This window comes from Callorhinchus milii, unplaced genomic scaffold (genome assembly GCF_018977255.1).
Source record: "Callorhinchus milii isolate IMCB2004 unplaced genomic scaffold, IMCB_Cmil_1.0 Scaffold37, whole genome shotgun sequence".
Classification (NCBI taxonomy): domain Eukaryota; kingdom Metazoa; phylum Chordata; class Chondrichthyes; order Chimaeriformes; family Callorhinchidae; genus Callorhinchus; species Callorhinchus milii.
In genome coordinates this window covers 663,356-685,755 of record NW_024704778.1, presented here as the reverse complement: position 1 = coordinate 685,755, position 22,400 = coordinate 663,356, and the positions used below count along the sequence as shown (strand labels likewise).

The following is a 22,400-nucleotide window of genomic DNA, read 5'->3' as shown; positions in this document are numbered from 1 at the left end:
GGACCTCCATGGATCTCGCTTTCCTCTTGAGGTCTGTCCTCGAGGTGGCCACATGCTTTAAGATGCCTTTGGTGGGTTTGGGGGCAGCCGAGCAGGAAGCCAGGACTTTGTGTCTCTGATTAACCCCCAAAACGCGCTCCAGGCTGGAGATCGCCGTCTCGCCGGCAAGGTCTTCGTGGTACAGCCGCCCTACACTCCTGCTGTGCCTCCGGTAGAGCCCTGAACATTTCCCCGTCTCCCGCAAATCCCTGACATCAGTGCAGGAACGCGAGAACTTGTTCATGTCCGCACAGTCCGGGCTGAGGAAGGTCTCGTTTCCGAAGCTCGCCTCCGAAGACCAGGAGGAGGAGGAGGAAGGTGAGGCAAAAGCAAGATTCCTTTCTTCCATCCACTTGCTGCCCCTCAGGTCCATCTCGCTGCTCGTGCCGTCCCTGTGTGACCTCCTCCCCTGCGGTACAGGGCTGAAAAACTTCTCCATTAACTCTAGCTTCCCAGCCGGAACATCCATCCCTCCCTCCCTCTCTCTCTCCCACTCCCCGGCCAAGCAAAAGTTCCTGCCAGATTCCAAGGAAAAGTGATGGCTCTGGTGTCTGTGTGGCTATTTATCAGATAGTCTCTCCATCGCCTCAATGAGAAACGTCACAAGCCATTAAATCACACTCATGCTTGTCACATCAGGAGCGTCGCCCTCTCTCGCTTTATCCCAATGTCAGATAATCAGATAATTAACTATTAATGGATTCCTGAAGCTTTGAGGATATTCATCAGCCGATATCCATCAGTGTGAGCAGTTCAGCCAAGCGTGACTAAGACACTCCCAGAGGCCACGGGCTGACAAGGCTTTACATGGACCTCCCAACCCCAGCCCCAACCACAGGACCAACCCCTGGATGTACCAGACAGTGGGTTAGTGAGGTCTACAGCGCCTTCAGGGCTCTGACCCCCACAGGAGTGAGTTAGGTGGTGACTTAGCTGAGGAGATGAATGGGGGAAATGAAGCTCACAGCCTGCTCCATTCTGGGCCAGAATTTGAGGGATTATTGATGTTGAATCTATCTCCGTAGCCTCATTGTGCCAAACGTCAAGTGACTGGAGCTGATCGACCCACTCACAAAAGCGGAGCAAGCAACCCTCCAACAGAGGAGAGAGACTGAGCCAGCCTGACACTCAATAATGTGACCAAACGTCCCACAGACGATGATTTGAACAGTCAAAACATTTGCTACAGAAATAGTCCTCGACACGGGAGACATTGCAGTTAGTTGGAGCTGTGAAATATCAGTCTCACTCTCAAATCAGATACACATGGGAGGGATCGGCACTGACTGACCTTGTGATAACTTTGCTGGAGGCAAAGTGAATCGATAAATCAGTCCCTGAGCCTTCATGCCTGACAGACTTGTCAGTTATACAGCGACATGTAATTACATTGTGATAAACACTGACTCCCAGCTCAATGTCAGCCAGCATGGCAATACTGCTCACTCCAAGCACTTGCTCCAAGGTGACATGTTTGGTAACGGAATGTTAGAATCAAGCCCCACCACCCCCCCACGACGGTCTCGTCCAGTTCCTGACCCTCCAGGAGTGTCCGCAGTATTCCAGGCACTCACTGCTGATGACGGCACAGCCCAGACTGGCTCATCAGCAGGACCTGGAAGTGCCGACCAATCACTGTGAATCCTCCCACTCAGCTCCTGTTAACCCTGAAGCCAAAGCTCTAACGGGTCGGGTGGTTCTAGCTGACCGAACAGCGGGAAAGCTTAGCCAGGCAGCACTGTCCCTCAATGGCCAAGCTATGTGTGGCTTTAGCTGGTTAAACTCCAGCAGTTACCCCAACACATACTCTGGGCTCCCCCCAAGCCTTGGCTCTTGCCAACCCGTGCCTTTGAATTAGTCCCTCCAGGGAGGGAGAGAGAGAGATAGAGAGAGCATTCTATTCCAACAATCTGTCTCTGGGACTTCCATGTGTAGGTGGGAGGCATGGAAATCTCAGTTTGGGTTAGAGACTTAAGCATAATGATGGGTTTCCACATATGTCAGACACCTGGCTAACAATATTGGAAGTTGAGATAAGAATAATCTTTCCATTTGATATAGTGCCTTATCAAGTTGTTGGGACGTCTCAAAGCGCTTCACAGGATATGAAAGTGGAGTGACTGTTTTGTGGGTAAAATGCGGAAGCCAATTGCGCACAACAGTGCCCTCAAATAGTCATGCATTGAGTGATCGTATTGTTATTTGGAGGGATTATTACCATCGGAACACGATCCACCAATCGACTAACAAGCAGGTTCTAGGTTATCAGAGGCATGTGTGTGGAGTAAGGAAACTTGCCTAAGATTTCGCCCAACCCGCCCGGGACTCAAACCCAGGTCCTCTTGCTTGCGAGGTGAGCACTCAAATCACTGAGCTACACTGTAAACACAGGACGTTCAGCAGGAGACAATGAGTTTCAGTATAAACAACAGCTAGTTAGTTTATTATTAACTTGATGATCAACACTTACAGTAACAGGTCACAGAGTCCCACAGGCTGGGCACAAGGGGAAGAGCAGACAGTGTCAGGTATAAAGCTCGCCCGCCCCCCAGTGCATAGTCCCCAAACATCACAACAAACAGTATTTACAGATAGAGCTGGGCACTGTCACTAACCTCTCACTATAGACTGTGGGCAGTCACTCACTATACATTGTATCCGTGGGCAGTCACTCACTATACACTGTGCCGGGCGGGGGCAGTCGTTGGCCGGGCTATTGTCCTGGGAGGAAATTCCTTCATGGAGGTTCACAGGTTAGGGAGAGGCCGGAGTTTCTCAGGGACACCGCTCGATCACTCCACCAGCAGCGGGAAGCGCTCTGCCTCATCAAAACTCGCGTTCATCTGTGCGGCCCACTCCTCCAGCTCCGAGACCTGCCGGGGAGAGAGAGAGTCAACTATAGCCCCCCACACACATGCCCCCCAATCCCACTGCAGCTGTACATCCCCTCCCCCTCACCTCCTCGCGCTCTACACCGCCCCTCAACTCCGAGACCTGTGGGGGGAAGAGAGTCAACTATAGGGGACGGTAAAGTAAAAAGTGCAGCCAATCGCACAGAACAGGATCCCGCAAAAAGTCATGGATTGAGTGACCGGATTATTATTATTTTGAAGAGATTATTACCCCCGGAAAGTGATCCGCCAATTGCCTAACAAGCAGGTTCCTACTGACTGCTGGGAAACAGAGGCCTAACCCTTGGTCGCTCACCCCAGGGCCGTTTATGGGACTTTCCTCTATACACAGTCACTACACTACAAGTACCTGGATCTGCGGAATCTTCCGTCTCTTCCTCTTCTCTTTGCCGACTGCGATGCCGGGAATGTTCCCGTCAGGGGAAATGGGCGGACCCCGGTCCGAGGGCGGCTTCACTGGGGGCTTCATGCTGAGCGAGGGCCCCATCACTGGAGAAACCGCCCCCAGCCCCTCCCCGCACAGCCCCTCCTCCTCCCCACTCAGCCCCTCCCCATGCAGCAGCCGCTCAAAGCCAAACAAGGAGCAGCGCTTCCTAGGGGGAGCGTCTGGTGTGGAGGTGTGGATGGAGTCGAGCACAGTGAGGGCATCGCTGGGGGCGGGGCTAAGACGACTGTACGAGCGACGCACTTTGCGGGACATGAGCAGCTCCCGGGGGTTGGGGCTGTTCAGGGCGACGGGGGACAAGTGGCCTCTCTCTGCCCCGCTCCGCTCTGTGGCTTCTCCCCTCCCAGGCCCCACCTCCCCGGTCACCGCAGGCTCTGCTTCACGCACGTCCACATTTTCCTTCACTGACTGGTTACTGATCTGCAAACGTAAACACACAGCGTCACTTCGACAACAACAAAATGACACGTGTAAAGGCCTTTCACGTCAGGCGGACGTCGCAAGACCCTGGACAATCAGTGTTTCGGACCCGAGCTGGGGGGTGACATCAGGAGGGTGGGGTGGGAGGGTGACCGAAGGCATGGTTGAAGAGGAGAGTCTTGAGCTGGGTCTTGAAGGAGGCAAAGGAGGGGGCGAGGTGGAGGGACTGCGGGATGGAGTTCCAGGGGGTGGGGTCAGAGTGGTGGAAGGCCTGCCCGCCAATGGTGGGGCGGGCAAAGCAGGGGATGTGAATCAGGCTAGAGCCTGCTGAGCAGAGGGAGCGAGCAGCTTGGTAGGGGGTCCAGGGAAGATTTTTTTAAAAAGGATAGGAGTGATTATGGCCATTTTTAGAGGGTTGGGAACAGCACCAGTGGACAGGGAGAGGTTTATGATATCTGTGAGTAGGGCAGAAAGGAGGTGGAGCTGAGAGGAAGGAAAGGGGTAGGGATGGGATCGAGGGAGCAGGTGGTCGGTTTCATGCGCCCTGGGACGTCCTCCGGACATGGAAGGCACTATACAAAAGTAACTTTATTGTTGTTGTTGTTTTGATTGTGATGACAGAGGAGTGGGAGACAGGTTCAAAGGGTTGAAGTGAGGGATGGGTAGGGGCCAGGGTTGGAGGGAGCGATGGATTGGGGCCGGGGTTGGAGGGAAGGATGGGGAGGGGATAGTGGTCGGAAGGGTAGAGGCAGCTGAGCGGATCCTCTCGGCTTGGTTTCAAGGAAGTCCAGTATCTCCTCACAGTTGGCATTGGAGGAGGCTTCAACCCTCAATACACACAAACCAAACCCCACACACACAGCCCATTCCCCCCCCTCACCTCACACAGCACCCCCCAACCCCCCCAACCGGGTTACCTGTGTAGTCACTGTGACACCAGGTGTTACTCACCCGAGGGCTGCGTCTCAGGGCTTTGCTGATCTGTGAGTCCTGAGGGTAAAGAGCATAGTTACCACAGCCACAGAGTGAGAGCTGCTGGTGGAGCAACAACAACAACAAATTACATTTGTAGAGCGCCAGGTGGAGCCTGCTGAGCGGAAAGTAACTTATAGGAACAAGAGGAGGCCATTCAGCTCTTCGAGCCTGTTCTGTTATTTAATTAGATCATGGCTGATCTGTACCTCAACCAATCCTTTCAATTCCAATTTCCTGTTTCTTCCCATATCCCTTAATATCCTGACAATCTATCAAACTTACCCCGTGGCTGTGAGCTGCTTCCCCTGAAACCCTTTTCAACTGCAGAAAGAGAGAGAAAAAAAATCACACGTCAGTCTGGGAAACTCTCCCCACCCCCGAGGCAGGAGGTTGTGGGTTCAAACCCCCACGTCGGGGATTTTGACCTCACACACGGTCTAAGCTGATGCCCCAATACAATCCCTGTCTGTTCCCTGTTCAGGTGGATGGTTAAGATCTCCCACGGCATGATTGGAAAAGCTCAGATTTTCCCGGCTAACAATCCCCAGATAACACCGGTCACTTTCATGGCTGTTTGTAAGACTGAGCTGAGGGGGAGGAATCTCTGCCCCGAGTGACTGGTCAGACCTTCCAGGTCCTGCCAATGAGCCAGGCCAGGCTGTGCTGTCATCAGCAGTGAGTGCCCTGGGATATTGCGGCCCCTCCTGGCTCGGGAACCGGGACTAGAGACCATCACAGAGGAGAGGCTCGATTCTGACATTCCACTGCCAAATAGCGAAATCAAAGATAAAATTTATTGTTGTTGTTACTCACCAGCCGTCTCTCAGGCTCGATCTTCTTCAGAACAATGGAGTGCTTCACTACAGCCACCTGCACACACAGGAACACACGTCAGTGACCGAGCAACACAGCAACTAACAGCACTGAACACTGATTAGAAACTGGCTTGCAATCCAGACAAACATCTCTAACACAAACTAACACATCAGAGAAAACTATCTCAACATCAACTGCATCAGAACTGCTCCCCAGAGAGAGGGTTTTTTCAGGGATAAGGGATTAAAGAACGACTTTGCGAATGGTCTGCAGGAATCTTCTCTCAGAAACATTCAGAATAACTGTTTACAACAGATCGGATACACCACAAATATCATCTGCATGAAAGAGGCTCAGAAACAGAGAGTGATGAACACGGAGACAGAGAAAAGAGGTGAAACAAAATGGAGAGGGAGAGAAGGGGTTACGGTTAGTGTCAGTTCATTACAACCTCTGATGGTAAGACTCTGGTTACTGGGACATTGTCTGTGATGCCCACACACAGTGTTAGCCACACACGCCAACAGTCAGTGGTGGTGTTTAGCTCTCACCCTCCTCATTCCCTCCACACCCTTCTCCATCCCTGAGGAGCAAAGTTGTGAGGTTGGAGCCGGACCAGGGCCTCCCTCCCTCTCCGGAGACGCTTTGTTTTTCTTGGCTCCTGACAGTCGCTCTGAGCGCCTCCGGACCGACTGAGACACATCTGTAAACAGACAGAACATCAACTGCTTCAGCTCCAGTCACAGCCGAACATAACACAGCAAAACCTGGGATGTCATCACCCTCCACTCACACACTCTCCCCCACCCCCCGCCATCTATAACCCTCGGTCTCACACTCTCTCTCTCTCTCTCTCTCGTTCCCTCACTATTTCCATCTCTCTATTTCTCTCTCTCACAAACCGTTCACAGTCGACATCTTCTTTTGAATCTGCCGCGCGGGAACCGGAACCGGAAAGAGCGCGGGCGGCGGCGGGGTGTGATGACGTCACCCCACACGCAGTTATTCGGGTTTATTTATAATTATCATTGTCAGAGCCGCCGCATTTCCCCCCCGACACCTCGCCCCCCCCACACGGTGCCGCGTGAGTGTAAATAATATATATATAAATTGTTGTGCTTGTTAATTGGCTTCTGGGCGGAGTAGAGCGAGATACCGGATATACGTCACAATTGTGCGCCGGAAACTATCTGGAGGTGACGCGGCGGCGGCGGTGGCGATGGGTTTGTGTAAATGTCCGAAACGGAAAGTCACCAATTTGTTCTGTTTCGAGCATCGAGTGAACGTCTGTGAGCACTGTCTGGTCTCCCGCCACAGCCAGGTACAGAGTGTCAGCCAACCGCGGGATACACCCCACAACACCCCCACAACCCCCCAAATAACTGCCTCAGGCCTAACCCTCCCCACACACAGCCCTCCCCACACACACCCCTCCCCCCCCACACACAGCCCCGCCACCCCCTCCCCCCCCCACACACACACACACACACAGCCTCACCACTACACACACGTACAAACACACTATCTGTGAGCATTGTTTCGTGTCCCGTCACAGCCAAATATCAGTATCCCCACCCCCCCCCCCCCGAGCTAACATCGAGCTACCCCAACATATATATGTATGTATGTAGATATATATATACACATGTGTCTCTCGACAGTGTATTGTCCAGTCCTACCTGCAGTGGCTCCAGGACAGTGACTACAACCCAAACTGCCGGCTCTGCCATGTCCCGCTCGCCTCCAAAGAGACCATCCGACTGGTGTGTTACGGTGAGGCTCTCGTCAGTTAGGAACTCGCGCTCTCGCTGCTTCGGTGCTGGAGATGGAGCAGGGAGCGAGGTGTAGCGACCGTCTGGGGGAGCAGTATTCAAGTTCCTTCAGCTCCAGCACCAGCAGCCACGCTTTCAGCCACTACACTCCGAAAGTCAATCACTGACCCTGCGTCCCCGACCCTCGCGCGCCGCGTCCCCGACCCTCGCGCGCCGCGTCCCCGACCCTCGCGCGCCGCGTCCCCGACCCTCGCGCGCCGCGTCCCCGACCCTCGCGCGCCGCGTCCCCGACCCTCGCGCGCCGCGTCCCCGACCCTCGCGCGCCGCGTCCCCGACCCTCGCGCGCCGCGTCCCCGACCCTCGCGCGCCGCGTCCCCGACCCTCGCGCGCCGCGTCCCCGACCCTCCTGCTGTGTCTCTGACCCTCACGCCGCATCTCTGAACCCTCCTGCTGTGTCTCTGACCCTCACAGACCTCTTTCACTGGTCCTGCCTGAATGAGACAGCAGCTAAACTGCCGATGAACACTGCGCCGGCCGGTTACCAGTGCCCGAGCTGCTCAGGAGGAATCTTCCCACCAGCCAATATGGTCAGCCCTGTGGCCAATATCCTGCAAGAAAAGCTGGCCACTGTCAACTGGGCCCGAGCTGGGTTGGGGCTCCCGCTGGTGAGAGATAGAGAGAGAGCGCCTCGCTATCCCCCCCAGCGCCTGGCCTCCCGATGTGCGGGGAAAGGAAGCACATCTCACATTGCGCATTGTGCAGTCCTATAGTGTAGTGGTTAGAACTCTCGCCTCACAAACGAGAGGACCTAGGTTCGATTCCTGGCCTGGGGGAAACCTTACGTAAGTTTCCTTACTTCACACACACGCCTCTGTTTACCAGCAGTAAGTAGGAATCTGCTTGTTGGTCGACTGCCGGATCACTTTTCCGGGGGTAATAATTATAAGAATAATCTAGTCGCTGAATCTACCACTGTGTGTGGGGGACTGCTGTACACAATTGGCTACTGCGTTACACCCATAAAACACACAGTCACTACACTTTACTGTACTGTCTCGTGCAGCGTTTCCCAGGGCTCTGTCCTTAGTCCCCTCCTCTTCAACATCTATTTGCTCCCTCTTGGCGACATCATCCACAGACATTGGGTCAACTTCCACATGTGTGCAGATGACACCCAACTCTACCTCTCTGCCTCCACCTTTGACTCCAGGACCCACTGCTGTCCTGACAGAATGTCTGTCAGACATCAAGTCCTGGATGAGAGCTAATTTTCTTCAGTTGAACATCAACAAGACCGAGGCTCTCCTGATTGGCTCCTGTCAGCGCCTCCTCACCTCAGGCGCTGACAGCATCACCATCCATGGCCGCTCACTCCACCTTGCTAAGCCAGTCCAGAACCTTGGGGTCTTGTTTGACCCTCAGCTATCCTTTCTACCCCACATCTGTGCCTTGACCCGCTCTGACTTCCCCCACCTCCGCAACATTGCCCAGCTCCACCACTGTCTCGCACTGCAGGCAGGCAAAACCATCATTACATCGAGGCTCAACTATGCAAACTCATTGATTATCGGCCTCCCCAACTCCTCCCTCCATAGGCTATAGATCATCCAGAACTCTGCTGCCTGTGTACTCCTGCACCAGGCTCCGCAACCCTATCACCCCCATCCTCACCCGACTCAACTGGCTTCCCATCACACAAGAGAATACAGCTCAAGATCCTGGTCCTCACCTTCAAAGCCCTCCACGGTCTTGCTCCCCCCAACCTCTGCGACTTCCTAACCCTCTACCACCCTGTATACTCCCTTCGCTCAGCGGGCTCCAACCTGCTTCATGCATGCCTCGCCTCGCTTGCCCTATCGGTGGGCAGGCCTTCCGCCACTCTGCACCCATCCTCTGGAACTCCATCCCGCAGTCCCTCCGTCTTGCCCCCTCCCTCGCCACCTTCAAGACCCACCTAAAGACCCTCCTCTTTGACCGTGCTTTCGATCTCCCTGCTTCCCCTCCTGCCCTCCCCCACCCTGACCCTCAGTTTTTGTCCGTAACTCTGTCTGCCCAGACCCCTTGGGACGTCGTCCCGACATGAAAGGCGTTTTACAAATGTAATTGTGTTGTTATATTCTGTGAAGCGCTTTGAGAAGTAATGTGATAAGGTGCTATATCAAATGTAAGGATTATTATATTTTATTAATATATTCATTGTTTGGAGTTGTTGGGATCTGGAATGCATTGTCTAAAAGGGTTGTAGAAGCCAATTCGATAACAACTTTTAAGAGAGAAGTAGATAATTATTTGTGGAGGACAAGTTTGCAGGGCTATGGGGAGAGCACGGGGGAGTGGGATTGAATTGGATAGCTCCTTTCAAAGAGTCGGCACATGCACGATGAGCCAAATAGCCTCCTTCTGTGCTGTATAATTCTATGATACTGTTATGTTATTATGTTATGTTATTATATTGTTCTCACTTCTCACTCAGATCGAGGAATCAGAAACCTCAGTGGCTGCGGATGTCACTGACTACAGCGACTGGTCCAACTTCAGTGGTGAGTGGTCAGGGCAGGGGTCGGGTGGGGTGTGACTGAGACACTGACCGGTGCCGAGTGAGATGGGGTTGTGCAGGTACTGTAAGAAATATAAGGATTATTATTATTACTTTTGATGACGTGTCTCTGGCTACAGGGCGGGGAGGGTCTGGATTGCTATGCTGATGGGTGTCGGGATTGCTATGGTGATGTATCTCTTGCTACAGGCCAGGGCAGGGAGGAGGAGTCGGGCTCGGGTTCCAGGCGGGATTACAGTAACAGCAACACCACCAACAGCCAGACTGTGGTCAACATGGTCACCCAGGACAGTGAGGCCATGTCACTAACCTCAGGTCAGTAAGTGTGTCACTCTGACATTTGTGTGACTCTGTGGGCGTGTGTGAATCTCTCTGACTGTGTGCGCACGTGCGACTGTGTGTGTGCGACTCTTTTCTCACCCCCCCCCCAGGCAGTACACAGGCGCCCTCGGCCCGGAAGGTATATGACACACTGACACGAGGTGGGGATCGAGCCCCGGTGACACTGATCGACTTTGATGATGACAAATATCGGCGCCGCTCGGCCCTCGGCTGGTTCGCTCGGTGGTTCAAGTGAGTAAATACTCCATCCAGCAGAGCCTCTTCGTGTGTGTGTCTGTGTCTCACTCGTTCTCACTCTGTGTATCTGCCTGTCCCCCTCTCACTCTCTGTCTGTTCCTCTCTCTCTCTGTCTGTCTCTCTCTTGCTCTCTGTGTCTGTCTGTCCCTCCCCCCCCCCTCCCTCTCTCTCTATGACTGTGTGTCTGTCTGTCCCCCCCCCGCCCTCCCTCTATCTCTCTGTGACTATGTTACCCTGAGCCGTGTCTTGACAGTGTAAAGTGGTTCCTGGTCTGGGCTCCATGTGACACACTGTGAATCCTCGTTGTCTCTGGTCTGGATTTCGTGGCTTGGTTTCCGCTGTTAACCCTTCGCCTCCTCTGTCTCCCCAGGAGCCGCCAGGGCAGCCAGAAGCCCCCGGCCTCCCGGCTGCAGAGAGTGACTGTAATCCTGGTCCTGGCCGCTCTTGCCTTCCTCACACTCATTATCGTCATGTCCCGGCTCAGCCGCTCGGCCAGCGACAACGACCCCAACTGGGACCTGATGCAGAACCCACACGTGCAAGTGGGCGCCCAGTGAGGGCGGGGCCCGGGGAGAGGTGGGGCCCAGTGAGGGGGAGGAGTCCAATGAGGGGCAGACCCCAGTGAGGGAGGGGTCCAGGGAGAGGGTGGGGCCCAGTGAATGTGGGAGTGGTTGGGTGAGGGGCTCAGTGAGGGGAGGGGCTGAGAGTGGGACTGGTCCACCGTGACTCCCTCCCCCTCTCTGTCCCCAGAGAGATGAGATGAGAATCGCTCCTCGTTTTCTCAGTCTCGCTCGCTCTCTGGCTGTAAATAGTGTAAATGGAGACGTGGGGGTGGGTGGGTAATGGAATCTGGTTCCCTTGTGTGAGTGAGCGTAGCTATTACCCTGGTTAGGGTTAGGTGGGTGGGGTCAGTGAGTGGGGAGGGGTGTATGAGCAGAGCACTAGTGAGGAGACGACTTAAACAGATAAATTGCACTTTAATGTGATTCACAACGTGTGTGTGAGGCCACTCGGGGGGATAGGATCGAGGCTGTGACAGACACAGAGGCAGCCAGGGAGAGGGCAGGGGGTCCTGTTGCCATCTTGTCCCCCCGCCGCAGAGCAGTGAGGGGAAGGGCTGAGAGTGGGAGCGGTGCGTTGTGTCAGTGCCGGGGGTATCAATACTTCTCCTCCCTGAAGTGAATAACACTAAATTCAAACCAGATGCGTCCGACAAAAATGCAGAAATTCAGACCTAGACAGAGAGAGAGAACGAGGGAGTCAGTGAGACAGAGAGAGGGAGGGTGGGGAGAGAGAGAAACAAGGATGTGTGGAGACCCTGACAGACACTTACCCATAGACACTAGAGACACTTTGGTCAGCCACTGGTTCTCGCACTGCACACAGTACATGGTGCCCAGCAAAGCCCAGTAAAAGCTCATCACGTGCGACAGCTGTAAACAAGCACAGACAGTGACCTTGTCTGCGCTCTCACGTGCCCTCGCTCTCCACGCTCAGCGGGAAACGAGGACTGTAGCTCAGTGGTTAGCGCGCTCGCCTCGCAGGCGAGAGGACCCCGGTTCGATTCCCAAGTAGGGTGAAACCTTAGGGAAGTTTCCTTACTCACACACACGTCTCTGTTTCCCGAGCAGTAAGTAGGAACCCGGTTGTTATTCGATCGGTGGATCGCTAATAATCCTTTCAAAATAAATTATAATTTGGTTGTTCAATCCACGACTGTGTGGGGGACACTGGCGTGTGCAATTGGCTGCTGCATTTCACTCACAAAATATACAATCACTGCACTTCACAGTTGTGAAGCGCTTTGATAAGTCTCAACGATGTGATAAGGCGCAGTATCAATTGCAATTGTTATAAATAAAGCAGTTCAGAAGCCAGCAAAGTGATTCCAGAAACAGCGATAACGGTGTCTCAGTTCATTAAAAGATTCTAATTCCCGGATCTGACGTTTATTTCCTTTCCTCAGTCTGCCTGTTTTTATAAATAATATATAAATATAATTCAATAAACCTTTCTTGTCTTTGCATTTTAAATAAAAATGTGTTTGAGTGCAGCTGCTGATGTCTGTGTGAAAGAGTATCTGAAACTGCATTATCGAACGAGGCAATTCAATAAACCGAGCTCCCGTCTGCACTTGTTCAGGTGCACAGGGCCTTGGGAAGTCCTCCCGACGTGAAAGGTGATATAAGTTATTCTCGTTGTTGGATTTTAAACCACACCCCGCCATGAGTTTCTCCCACAACCCTCCAGATAAACTTGTTGGTTCACGCGGCTGTTTGTGGGAAGTTGCTGCGCAAACCGTCTGCCACATTTGCAAATAACACAAAGGCCGAGTCACTGCAGTGAATCACGGTTAGAGCAACTGCATCGCAAACGAGGGGACCCGGATTCGATTCCCTGACACGGCAAAACTTTAGACACTACTGTGCACGATTGGCTGCCGCGTTCGGCCCACAAAATACAGTCACTGCACTTTACAGTATACACTGAAGCGCCTTGGTACATCCTCCCGAAGTGAAAGGCGCTGTGTAAATGTTGTATAGGAACAGGAGGCCATTCTTTTAGATCGTGGCTGATCTGTACCTCAACTCCATTTACCTGCCTTTGCCCCATTATCCCTCACTGCCTTGCAGCTGAGCTAATGACTAGTGGTGACTCACGAGCAGAGCCACGGTGTGATTGCCACTAAAGAAACGAAGCTTCTCGGCCACTGTGTGATAAACGATATCAATCATTAGAACCACGGTGTGAAGCAGCAGGAAAATCACCGACAAACCCGTCAACATCATCTTCTTCTCGATCCCATACCACCATAACTTCCTCTTGAAACACATTCCCCGGTTTATCCTGATTCCCAGGGTTTATCCCGAGTCTCCAATCCTGTGGGATAACAGTATAGTAATAATCATTGTATTTGATATAGCACTTCATCACGTCCTCAAGACATCTCAAAGCGCTTCACAGGAAACTAAAGTGTGAATGTGTTGTGGGCAAAACACCGCAGTCAATTGCACTCAGCGACGTCCCACAAAGTCGTGGATTGAGTCACCAAATTATTATTTTGAAGGGATTATTACCCCTGAAAAGTGATCCGACAATCGACTAACACGCGGGTTCCTATTGACTGCCAATAAACAGAGGCGTGTGCGTGTGTGGAGCCGGGAAACTCGCCTGAGGTTTCGCCCTGACTGGGATTCCAACCCAATTCCTCTCACTTGCGAGGCGAGTGCTCCAACCACTACGCGAGAGGCCGATACAATGTTGGGAATCGCACGCTCTCCCCGATCGGGTGGGTGGGACAGGACTTCCCGAGGTGGGGCAGGACTTCCCGAGGTGGGGAGGAAGGTGGGTGGGGCAGGACTTCCCGAGGTGGGGAGGAAGGTGGGTGGGGCAGGACTTCCCGAGGTGGGGAGGAAGACGGCTGAGAATTGTACTCGGGTTTTGTTTTTATGGCAACAGAACTCGTGACATCAAATGGGAATTATGGCCATTTGTGAAGCAATAAACGTGTTGGTTCCACCGATTCCAGAGGTGGTCCGTGGCTCAGGGTCTCTGAGCGGTGACTGTCCTCCTCGGGGGAGAGTGAGTGGTCTCCGGGGCTCCTCTCAGCTCCAATGTTTGACAACGGAGCGTAGGGATCGAGCCCCCGGTTCCCGAGCCCGGAGGGGCCGAGGGGTCCCCGCGGGCACTCGCTGCTGATGGCGCTCCGGCCCAGACACGGGAGGACCAGTCACTGGGGCAGAGAATCCTCCCCTCAGCCCCTGGTAACCCCACAGCCATAGCCCCCACTGACTGACTGGCGGGGGGGGGGGCGGGGGGGGGGGTCATGGCTGCCCGACAGCCCTCGCGCTCTCTCTGTGGCCGAGCGGTGTGGGGGGTCTATCCGGTTGGACCCCCCGCAGTGCCCCCCCTCCCGGTCTGGGTCCGTGTGTCACGTGTCGCTGTGTCTGACGTGAGTGTGTCACGTGTCGCTGTGTCTGACGTGAGTGTGTCACGTGTCGCTGTGTCTGACGTGAGTGTGTCACGTGTCACTGTGTGTCACGTGTCTCTGTGTGTCACGTGTCTCTGTCTCCCGCTGTCCTGTTTGGCTCCGCCCTGTCAGTGAGTGACGCTCCCCTCCGTCTCTGTGACGGTTAGTGTCTCTGAGGGTGAGCTGTTCGCTCTGTGACGGTTAGTGTCTCTGAGGGTGAGCTGTTCGCTCTGTGTCTCTCATGGCGGAAGCGGCCGAGGAGGCCTCGGGCCTCGTGCGGGATGAAGCCTCGGACTCGGGTTGTGTCCCGGGCCGGGGGGAGGGAGGCCCGGGCCGGGGGGGAGGCGGCGCGGCCCGGGGGCTGCTCAGACTGTATTACGGCATCACTGAGGCTCGAGACCCGCGGGGACCGACAGACATCGACGGCGCCAACTTCAACCCCGACATTTACCTCAACAAAGTCAGTGTCTCACTCACTAACCCGTGTCTGTCACTAACTAACCCGTGTCTGTCACTAACTAACCCGTGTCTCTGTCACTAACTAACCCGTGTCACTGTCACTAACTAACCCGTGTCACTGTCACTAACTAACCCGTGTCTGTCACTAACTAACCCGTGTCTCTGTCACTAACTAACCCGTGTCTCTGTCACTAACTAACCCGTGTCTCAGTCACTAACTAACCCGTGTCTCTGTCACTAACTAACCCGTGTCTCTGTCACTAACTGACCAGCGGGTATCTGATTCACTCACTGACCAGTCACTAACTCATTGGTGTCTCTGTCACTGGTGTGTGTGGGCCGTGTAGTGACGGTGTGTGGGGGTTAGTGACCATGTGTGGGTGTGTGGGTGGGGGTGTGTGTGGGTTAGTGACGGTGTGTGTGGGTGGGGGTGTGTGTGGGTTAGTGACAGTGTGTGTGGGTTAGTGGGTGTGTGGGGGAGGGTGTGTGTGTGGGTTAGTGACGGTGTGTGGGGGTGTGTGTGGGTGGGGTTGTGTGTGGGTTAGTGTGGGTTTGACCGTGCCTTCAGCTCCCCTCTCGACTCTCTTCCCCCTCCTCGCTCCCTCCCTTCCCTCCCCTCACCATTTCCCCCCTCCTCTCTCCCTCCCTTCCCTCCCCTCACCCTGACCATTCCCCCCCAATGCTCGGGTCATGACCCAACTGTTCAGCGCCTTGGGACGTCCTCCTGACGTGAAAGGCGCTCTATAAATGGAATCTTGTTGTTGTTGTTGTTGTTGTTGTGGTGTGTGGGGGAGGGGGTGTGTGTGGGTTAGTGACGGGGTGGGGGGGTGTGTGGGTTAGTGACGGTGTGGGTGGGGGTGTGTGGGGGTTAGTGACGGTGTGGGGGGGTGTGTGGGTTATTGACGGTGTGTGTCTTCCCCCCCCCCCCTCCCCCCCTCCCGGTGTAGCTGAGGAGCGAGTGCAGTCTGGCAGAGCTCATGGACAGTGAGGCTGAGATGGTGAAGCACATTCGGGCTCTGGACAGTGATATGCAGACTCTGGTTTATGAAAACTACAACAAATTCATATCAGCCACAGGTACAGCCCCTCTGGGCACCGCTCACCAGTCACTACACCGGACTGTACTGGGGCTGGGAAGGAAGGGTTGGTGCTTGGAGTTAGAGGTAGGGCCTGGGTGCGTGTTGGGGGTTGAGGGGGATGGGGTACGATGTGGTGGGGGTGTGTGGGAGGGTTGGGGCTGGATGTGTGTTGGGGGGTGGGGGCTGGGGGTGTGAGGGGAGGTTGGGTCGATGGGGTTGGGGCTGGGGTCCGCTCTCTGACCCAAGCCCACTCCCCTCTCAGACACCATCAGGAAGATGAAGAACGACTTTAAGAAAATGGAGGATGAGATGGATTGTTTGACGACAAACATGACGGCAATCACCGAGTTCAGTGCCCGAATCAGCCACACCCTCCAGCACCAGCACCGGCAAATCACCAAGCTCTCCGGTAACTCACACCGCCCAGCGCCAGCCAGTCACCAACACACACACCGCCCAGCGCCAGCCAGTCACCAACACACACACCGCCCAGCGCCAGCCAGTCACCAACACACACACCGCCCAGCGCCAGCCAGTCACCAACACACACACCGCCCAGCGCCAGCCAGTCACCAACACACACACCGCCCAGCGCCAGCCAGTCACCAACACACACACCGCCCAGCGCCAGCCAGTCACCAACACACACACCGCCCAGCGCCAGCCAGTCACCAACACACACACCGCCCAGCGCCAGCCAGTCACCAACACACACACCGCCCAGCGCCAGCCAGTCACCAACACACACACCGCCCAGCGCCAGCCAGTCACCAACACACACACCGCCCAGCGCCAGCCAGTCACCAACACACACACCGCCCAGCGCCAGCCAGTCACCAACACACACACCGCCCAGCGCCAGCCAGTCACCAACACACACATCGCCCAGCGCCAGCCAGTCACCAACACACACACCGCCCAGCGCCAGCCAGTCACCAACACACACACCGCCCAGCGCCAGCCAGTCACCAACACACGCATCGCCCAGTGCCAGCGAGTCACCAACACATGTACCACCACTAACAAATCACTAAACTCCAGTGCAGCACCGTGCAGCCCACACCTGCATGTGAGTGTGTGTTACAGTGTGTGACTGTGTCTGTGCCTGTTACAGGCATTCACACCTTGCTGAGTGTGTGTATGTTAGTGGGTGAGTGTGTATCTTAGTGTGTGAGTGTGTATGTTAGTATGTGTGTGTTAGTGTGTGTGTATGTTAGTGTGCATGTTAGTGTGCATGTTAGTGTGTGTGTGAGTGTGCATGTTAGTGTGTGTGTGTTAGTGTGTGAGTGTGCGTGACAGTGTATTTCTGCCTGTTATAGGTGTGCACACCTTGCTGAGGAAGCTACAGTTCCTGTTTGAGCTGCCATCACGGCTGAACACTTGTGTGGAGTTGGGAGCCTTTGGGCAGGCGGTGCGATATTACAGTAAAGCTCGCTGTGTGTTACACCAATACCAGCACATGCCCTCCTTCCACGGCATCCAACACGACTGCCAGCTGATCATGGCCTCGCTGGCTCTCACCCTGAGAGACAGGTTCAGGTATTCAATATTTAATAACAACAGGTGACATTTACACAGCGTCCAGGGCGCTGGACAGTCAGCGATTTATACCTGAGCTGCGGGTTGAGATCAGGAGGTGTGGAGGGTGACCGAAGGCTTGGTTAAAGGGGAGGCTTTTGAGATGGGCCTTGAAGGGGGGGTGGGGGAGGGAGGGGGATTGTGGGATGGAGTTACAGAGGGTTGGGGCAGAGAGGCTGAAGGATCAACCTCTGATGGTGGGATGGGCTGGGGACATGGAGCATCCCGGAGCCCGCTGACGTTGTGTGTGAGAGTGCGTGTGTGTGCAACTGCGCGTGTGTGTGACAGGGACGGTCTCTGTGTGTAACACGGCTGGTGACTGTGTGTGACAGTGACGGAGGCTCGAGCCCCCAGGAGTTGGCCGAGTGTGTGGAGCTGTTACTGCAGCTGGAGGAGCCGGCTGAGGAGTTGTGTGATGAATTCCTGGCTCACGCCCAGCGCCGGTTGACAGACGAGCTATTGTTGTTGGAGCGGGAGTTGGGCGGAGACGCGGGGCCTCTCAGTGATGTCCTGGAATTCACTGACAAAGGCTGTAACGGCTTCGTCAGCAACACCTGCCTGGTGATGGCCTCGTACCAGGACTTGTTTATCAGCCGCTCGGCTCAAGGCCCGGTGTCTGCCATGGCACAGGGGAAGCTCGTGGGCTTTGTGGACGGACTGATGGCCACTTACTTCTCTCTGGTGGAGCGCAGAATCACGCTGGAGAGGAAGAGTCTGGGAGACAACTCTCTGCTCGTCCGGTCGCTTGATCGCTTTCACCGGCGGTTGCAGGCTGTGGCTAAGCTGCTTCCAGGATCTGGCGTGGCTGCCGAGGGCACGGCTATCGTGGTAAGAGCGGCCAAGCAGCGGCTCAGTCAGTACCTGCTCGCCATGAGGAGCTTCTTCACTGACTGTCTGACCGACGTGCGTCAGGCCCTGGCGGCTCCACGTCTCCCAGGTAAAGACCAGCCCAGTCTGGCTGACCTCTTGACTTCCGTCTCCACTGCCGTCCTCAACCAGATCAAGTCAGTCCTTGCCTACGTCCATCTGTTCACAGCCAAAGACATCACCTTCTCCAGCAAGACTTACTTCAAGGTAATCGGGCCGAGCGGAGTCCTGCTCAGGGGTTCGACCCCTCGCCTTGCAAGCCATAGTCCACAGACACAGACACACACACATACATACATAGACACATGCGTGCGCCTCTGTTTACCAGCAGTGGGTAGGAACCCGGTTGTTAGTCGATTGGTGGATCACTTTTCCGGGGGTAATAATCCTTCCAAATAAATAATAATAATTGTGTCACTCAATCCCCAACTGTTTGTGGGATACTGCTGTGTGCATTTTGCTACCGTGTTTCGGGCACAAAAATATACAGTCACTACACTTTACCATATACTCTGTGAAACGATTTGAGACATCTCAACAACGTGATAAGGCGCTGTGTCAAATTCAAGGATAATTATTAATATATTATATTATTGTAGGGTGAGTTCTGCAGCCAGGGGGTGAGGGAGGGGCTGATCGTGGCATTTATCCGGTACCTGTGCCAGACAGCGAGGCAGTTCTGTGAGTCGGGGGGAGAGAGAGGAGCCACCCCCCCAGCCCTGCTCCTCATCCTGTCGCGGCTTTGCCTGGATTACGAGACATCGACCATTTCCTACATTCTCACCCTGACTGATGAGCAGTTCCTGGGCCAGGTCAGTCTCCCCGGCTCAGTGTGTGTGTGTCTGCCCGGCTCAGTGTGTGTATGTGTGTGTCTGCCCGGTTCAGTGTATGTGTGTCTGCCCAGTGTGACACTGAACAACAACATCACCAACAACTTACATTTACACAACTCCCTGCCTCACCTCCTTTTAGGAACCTCCTCTTCAATCACACCTTCCATCACCCTCCTACCTCCACCCCTCTTGATCCCAACCCGCAGCTGAGGTCCAAACCCCTGACTGTCCAGCGCCTCGGGCCGTCCTCTCGATGTGAAAGGCTCCGTGTAAATGTAATGTGATGCTGTGACGCTGTGTCTGTCTGTCTCTCCCCCTCCCTGGTTACCACGGTGACAGTGCTGTGTGTGTATACCCTCCAGGACGCCTCCCCCGTTACACCGGTGACCGTTCTCTGCGCTGACGCCCGGGACACGGCCCAGAAGCTGCTGAACCACCAGGTGAAGGTTCAGGGATTGAACATTTCTCAGATGCTGCGGAAAAGCGTGGAGACTCGGGATTGGGTGAGCACCATGGAACCTCGTAATGTCAGGGCCGTCATGAAGAGGGTCGTGGAGGACATCACAGCCATCGACGTGCAGGTCAGCGATCACCGTCAGCCTCTCCCCCTCCCCAAACACCCCTCCCCATCACCGTCAGCCTCTCCCCCTCCCCAAACCCCCCTCCCCATCACCATCAGCCCCTCCCCCTCCCCAAACCCCCCTCCCCATCACCATCAGCCCCTCCCCAACCCCCTCCCCATCACCATCAGCCCCTCCCCCTCCCCAAACCCCCCTCCCCATCACCATCAGCCCCTCCCCAAACCCCCCCCATCACCGTCAGTCTCTCCCCCTCCCCAAACACCCTCCCCATCACCGTCAGCCTCTCCCCCTCCCCAAACACCCCTCCCCATCACCGTCAGCCTCTCCCCCTCCCCAAACACCCCTCCCCACCACCGTCAGCCTCTCCCCCTCCCCAAACACTCTCCGCATCACCGTCAGCCTCTCCCCCCCTCCCCATCACTGTCAGCCCCTTCACCCCCATCACCGTCAGCCTCTACCCCCTATCCCTAAACCTGCTCCCTTCCTCATCACCGTCAGCTTCTGGTTGCCGAGGGAGGCAGTGGTTGCTGGGGTGAATGTGGTTTCCAGGGGCAGGTGGTTCCCAGTGGGTACGGTTGCCAGGGGCAGGTAGTTGCTAGGGGTGCCTTTGCTATGTGACACTCTCTTGCCAGGTGGGGCTGCTGTATGAGGAGGGGGTGAGGAAAGCCCACAGCAGTGACTCCAGCAAAAGAACCTTCTCCGTCTACAGCTACAGCTGCTCCCGTCAGCCAACGCGCTACAGCTACACCCCCAGGTAGGTACCCCACCAGCCCCCCCCCCCCAAACCCCCCCCCCAACCGCCCCCGGCCCACAGCTACACCCCGAGAAATGTACCCTCCTAGTCCCAAAACCCCCCACCACCACCGCTCAGCCCCGCTCCGCTCGGCCTCTAACCCCAGTGTGTGTGAGTGGGTCTCTCCACTGCACTGACCCTGTGCTGTTGCCCCCCCAGTGCGCCGATGGACACCAACCTCCTCAGCAACATCCAGAAGCTTTTCTCTGAGAGAATTGACATCTTCAGCCCTGTGGAGTTCAACAAGGTGAGAAGAGCGAGGCCGGAGCCAGGAGGGGCCTCAGGCTCCCAGGGCACTCACTGCTGATGGCAGCCCAGCCCGACCAGGCTCATTGGCAGGACCTGGAAGGGCTGAACAGTCACTGGGGGCAGGGAATCCTCCCCCTCAGCTCCAGTTAACCCTGCAGCCAAAACCCTAACTAACTAACTAACTAACGGGGAGGGGGGTCCAAGCTGGACAAGCAGTGGGAAAGCTTTGCCAGACAGCGCTCTCTCTCTCTCTCTCTCAATGGCAAGCTATATGGGTTTAGCTGGTTAGACCCCAGAAGTTACCCCAACCCATACTCTGGGCTCCCCCCAAGTCTTGGCTCTCACCCAACCTATACCTAATACTTTCCGGAATTAGGTAAGCAGGGGGCGTCCCTCCAGAGAGAGAGAGAGAGAGAGGGGGCATTCCATTCAAACAATCCATCTCTGGGGTTTCCAGGTATGGGTGGGATGTGGGAAATTCTCAGTTGGATTTGGAAACTCTTAAGCAACAGTGACGGGTTTGTGCGTATGTCAGACACCCAGCCCGACAGAAAAAACACGGAAAACGGTCACCGTGACTGTCTGTGTATGTGTGAAGGTTTGTGTCAGTGTGAGTGAATAACAGCGCCTTGGGACGTCCTCCTGATGTGAAAGGCGCTCTATAAATGGAATCTTGTTGTTGTTGTAACTGTGTGGGTGTGGCTGATTGTGTGCCTATTTTCCCGGCTGCAGGTCTCGGTACTCACGGGGATCATTAAGATCAGTCTGAAGACCTTCCTGGAGTGTGTGCGGCTGAGGACGTTTGGCCGTTATGGTTTACAGCAGATCCAGGTGGACTGCCATTACCTGCAGCTTTACCTCTGGCACTTTGTTTCTGACGAGAACCTTGTCCACTTCCTCCTGGATGAGATCGTGGGCAGCTCAGCCCATCGCTGCATCGACCCCGTCACCATGGAGCAGAGCGTCATCGAAGTCATCTGTGAGCGGGGTTAGGGCGTGGGCAGGGGGCACAGGGACAGGAGTCACAGCTCTAGGGTCTCGGCTTGGGGTCATGGGCCAAGGATCACATTGTAATAATCCTTACAGCGCCTTATCATGTCATCGAGACATCTCAAAGCGTTGAACTGCAATTAGTTGCCGTGTTTTGCCCACAAAATACAGCAGCCAATTGCGCGCAGCAGTTTCCCACAAACAGCCGTGGGTTGAGTGACCAAATTATTTATTTTTGGGGTGGGAACGAAGGGCAATGAGCCAGAGTCTTGGTGTTAATTATTCCTGTGCTTTGTCTTTGTTGAATGTTGTAAAGATTATAATAAAATGTAAAGAAGATTCTACACAGAGTGTAGGATGGTCATGTGAAGCCTGACCCAGGTTAGACACTCTCTCTCTCTTTCCCTCGCTCTGTCTCTCTCTTTCCCTCCTTCACTGTGTCTCTCTCTCTCACTCCCTGAGATGAGACGATTACATTATCAAAGT

General features: G+C 54.9%; 3 protein-coding genes across 5 annotated transcripts; 2 read left to right on the top strand and 1 right to left on the bottom strand.

Annotated features, from left to right (window-relative positions):
• Positions 1 to 2,456: 2,456 nt before the first annotated feature.
• cdca5 (cell division cycle associated 5) lies at positions 2,457 to 6,587 on the bottom strand. 2 transcript variants are annotated; one of them, XM_007911828.2, is made up of 7 exons: positions 6,510 to 6,587; positions 6,159 to 6,310; positions 5,605 to 5,661; positions 5,074 to 5,112; positions 4,768 to 4,806; positions 3,301 to 3,816; positions 2,463 to 2,912 (listed from the first exon to the last, which is right to left on the bottom strand). In XM_007911828.2, exons 1-7 carry the CDS (start codon positions 6,523 to 6,525, stop codon positions 2,832 to 2,834), a joined length of 900 nt encoding a protein of 299 aa, XP_007910019.2. In that variant the 5' UTR covers positions 6,526 to 6,587; the 3' UTR covers positions 2,463 to 2,831. The 2 variants fall into 2 exon arrangements, with proteins under 2 accessions (XP_042201211.1, XP_007910019.2); XM_042345277.1 differs by lacking the exon at positions 6,510 to 6,587 and having other exon boundaries at positions 2,457 to 2,912; positions 6,159 to 6,437.
• Positions 6,588 to 6,754: 167 nt separating this feature from the next.
• zfpl1 (zinc finger protein-like 1) lies at positions 6,755 to 12,525 on the top strand. The gene is made up of 7 exons (XM_042345283.1): positions 6,755 to 6,928; positions 7,269 to 7,380; positions 7,851 to 8,044; positions 9,853 to 9,919; positions 10,126 to 10,251; positions 10,368 to 10,509; positions 10,886 to 12,525. The coding sequence occupies exons 1-7, from the start codon at positions 6,827 to 6,829 to the stop codon at positions 11,070 to 11,072; spliced, it is 930 nt and encodes a 309-aa protein (XP_042201217.1). The 5' UTR covers positions 6,755 to 6,826; the 3' UTR covers positions 11,073 to 12,525.
• A 2,073-nt stretch (positions 12,526 to 14,598) lies between these two features.
• On the top strand, positions 14,599 to 22,290 carry vps51 (VPS51 subunit of GARP complex). 2 transcript variants are annotated; one of them, XM_042345285.1, is made up of 10 exons: positions 14,599 to 14,685; positions 15,892 to 16,021; positions 16,286 to 16,432; positions 17,343 to 17,562; positions 17,934 to 18,675; positions 19,068 to 19,280; positions 19,664 to 19,882; positions 20,515 to 20,636; positions 20,835 to 20,922; positions 21,657 to 22,290. In XM_042345285.1, exons 2-10 carry the CDS (start codon positions 15,922 to 15,924, stop codon positions 21,915 to 21,917), a joined length of 2,112 nt encoding a protein of 703 aa, XP_042201219.1. In that variant the 5' UTR covers positions 14,599 to 14,685; positions 15,892 to 15,921; the 3' UTR covers positions 21,918 to 22,290. The 2 variants fall into 2 exon arrangements, with proteins under 2 accessions (XP_042201219.1, XP_042201218.1); XM_042345284.1 differs by having other exon boundaries at positions 14,599 to 14,945.
• Positions 22,291 to 22,400: the final 110 nt, after the last annotated feature.

What these genes read in the sequence shown, in the direction of transcription:
- cdca5 (XM_042345277.1), bottom strand. Translation starts at nt 6,329, where the DNA reads ATGTTCTGTCTGTTTACAGATGTGTCTCAGTCGGTCCGGAGGCGCTCA. An exon ending in TCGAGCCTGAGAGACGGCTG is followed by an intron (nt 5,113 to 5,604) that starts GTGAGTAACAAC and finishes CTCTTTCTGCAG; the next exon opens with TTGAAAAGGGTTTCAGGGGA. An exon ending in AAGCAGCTCACAGCCACGGG is followed by an intron (nt 4,807 to 5,073) that starts GTAAGTTTGATA and finishes CTTTACCCTCAG; the next exon opens with GACTCACAGATCAGCAAAGC.
- zfpl1 (XM_042345283.1), top strand. Translation starts at nt 6,827, where the DNA reads ATGGGTTTGTGTAAATGTCCGAAACGGAAAGTCACCAATTTGTTCTGT. An exon ending in CTGGGTTGGGGCTCCCGCTG is followed by an intron (nt 8,045 to 9,852) that starts GTGAGAGATAGA and finishes CTTCTCACTCAG; the next exon opens with ATCGAGGAATCAGAAACCTC. An exon ending in GGCCATGTCACTAACCTCAG is followed by an intron (nt 10,252 to 10,367) that starts GTCAGTAAGTGT and finishes CCCCCCCCCCAG; the next exon opens with GCAGTACACAGGCGCCCTCG.
- vps51 (XM_042345284.1), top strand. Translation starts at nt 14,727, where the DNA reads ATGGCGGAAGCGGCCGAGGAGGCCTCGGGCCTCGTGCGGGATGAAGCC. An exon ending in CAAATTCATATCAGCCACAG is followed by an intron (nt 16,022 to 16,285) that starts GTACAGCCCCTC and finishes CTCCCCTCTCAG; the next exon opens with ACACCATCAGGAAGATGAAG. An exon ending in GCCCTGTGGAGTTCAACAAG is followed by an intron (nt 20,923 to 21,656) that starts GTGAGAAGAGCG and finishes TCCCGGCTGCAG; the next exon opens with GTCTCGGTACTCACGGGGAT.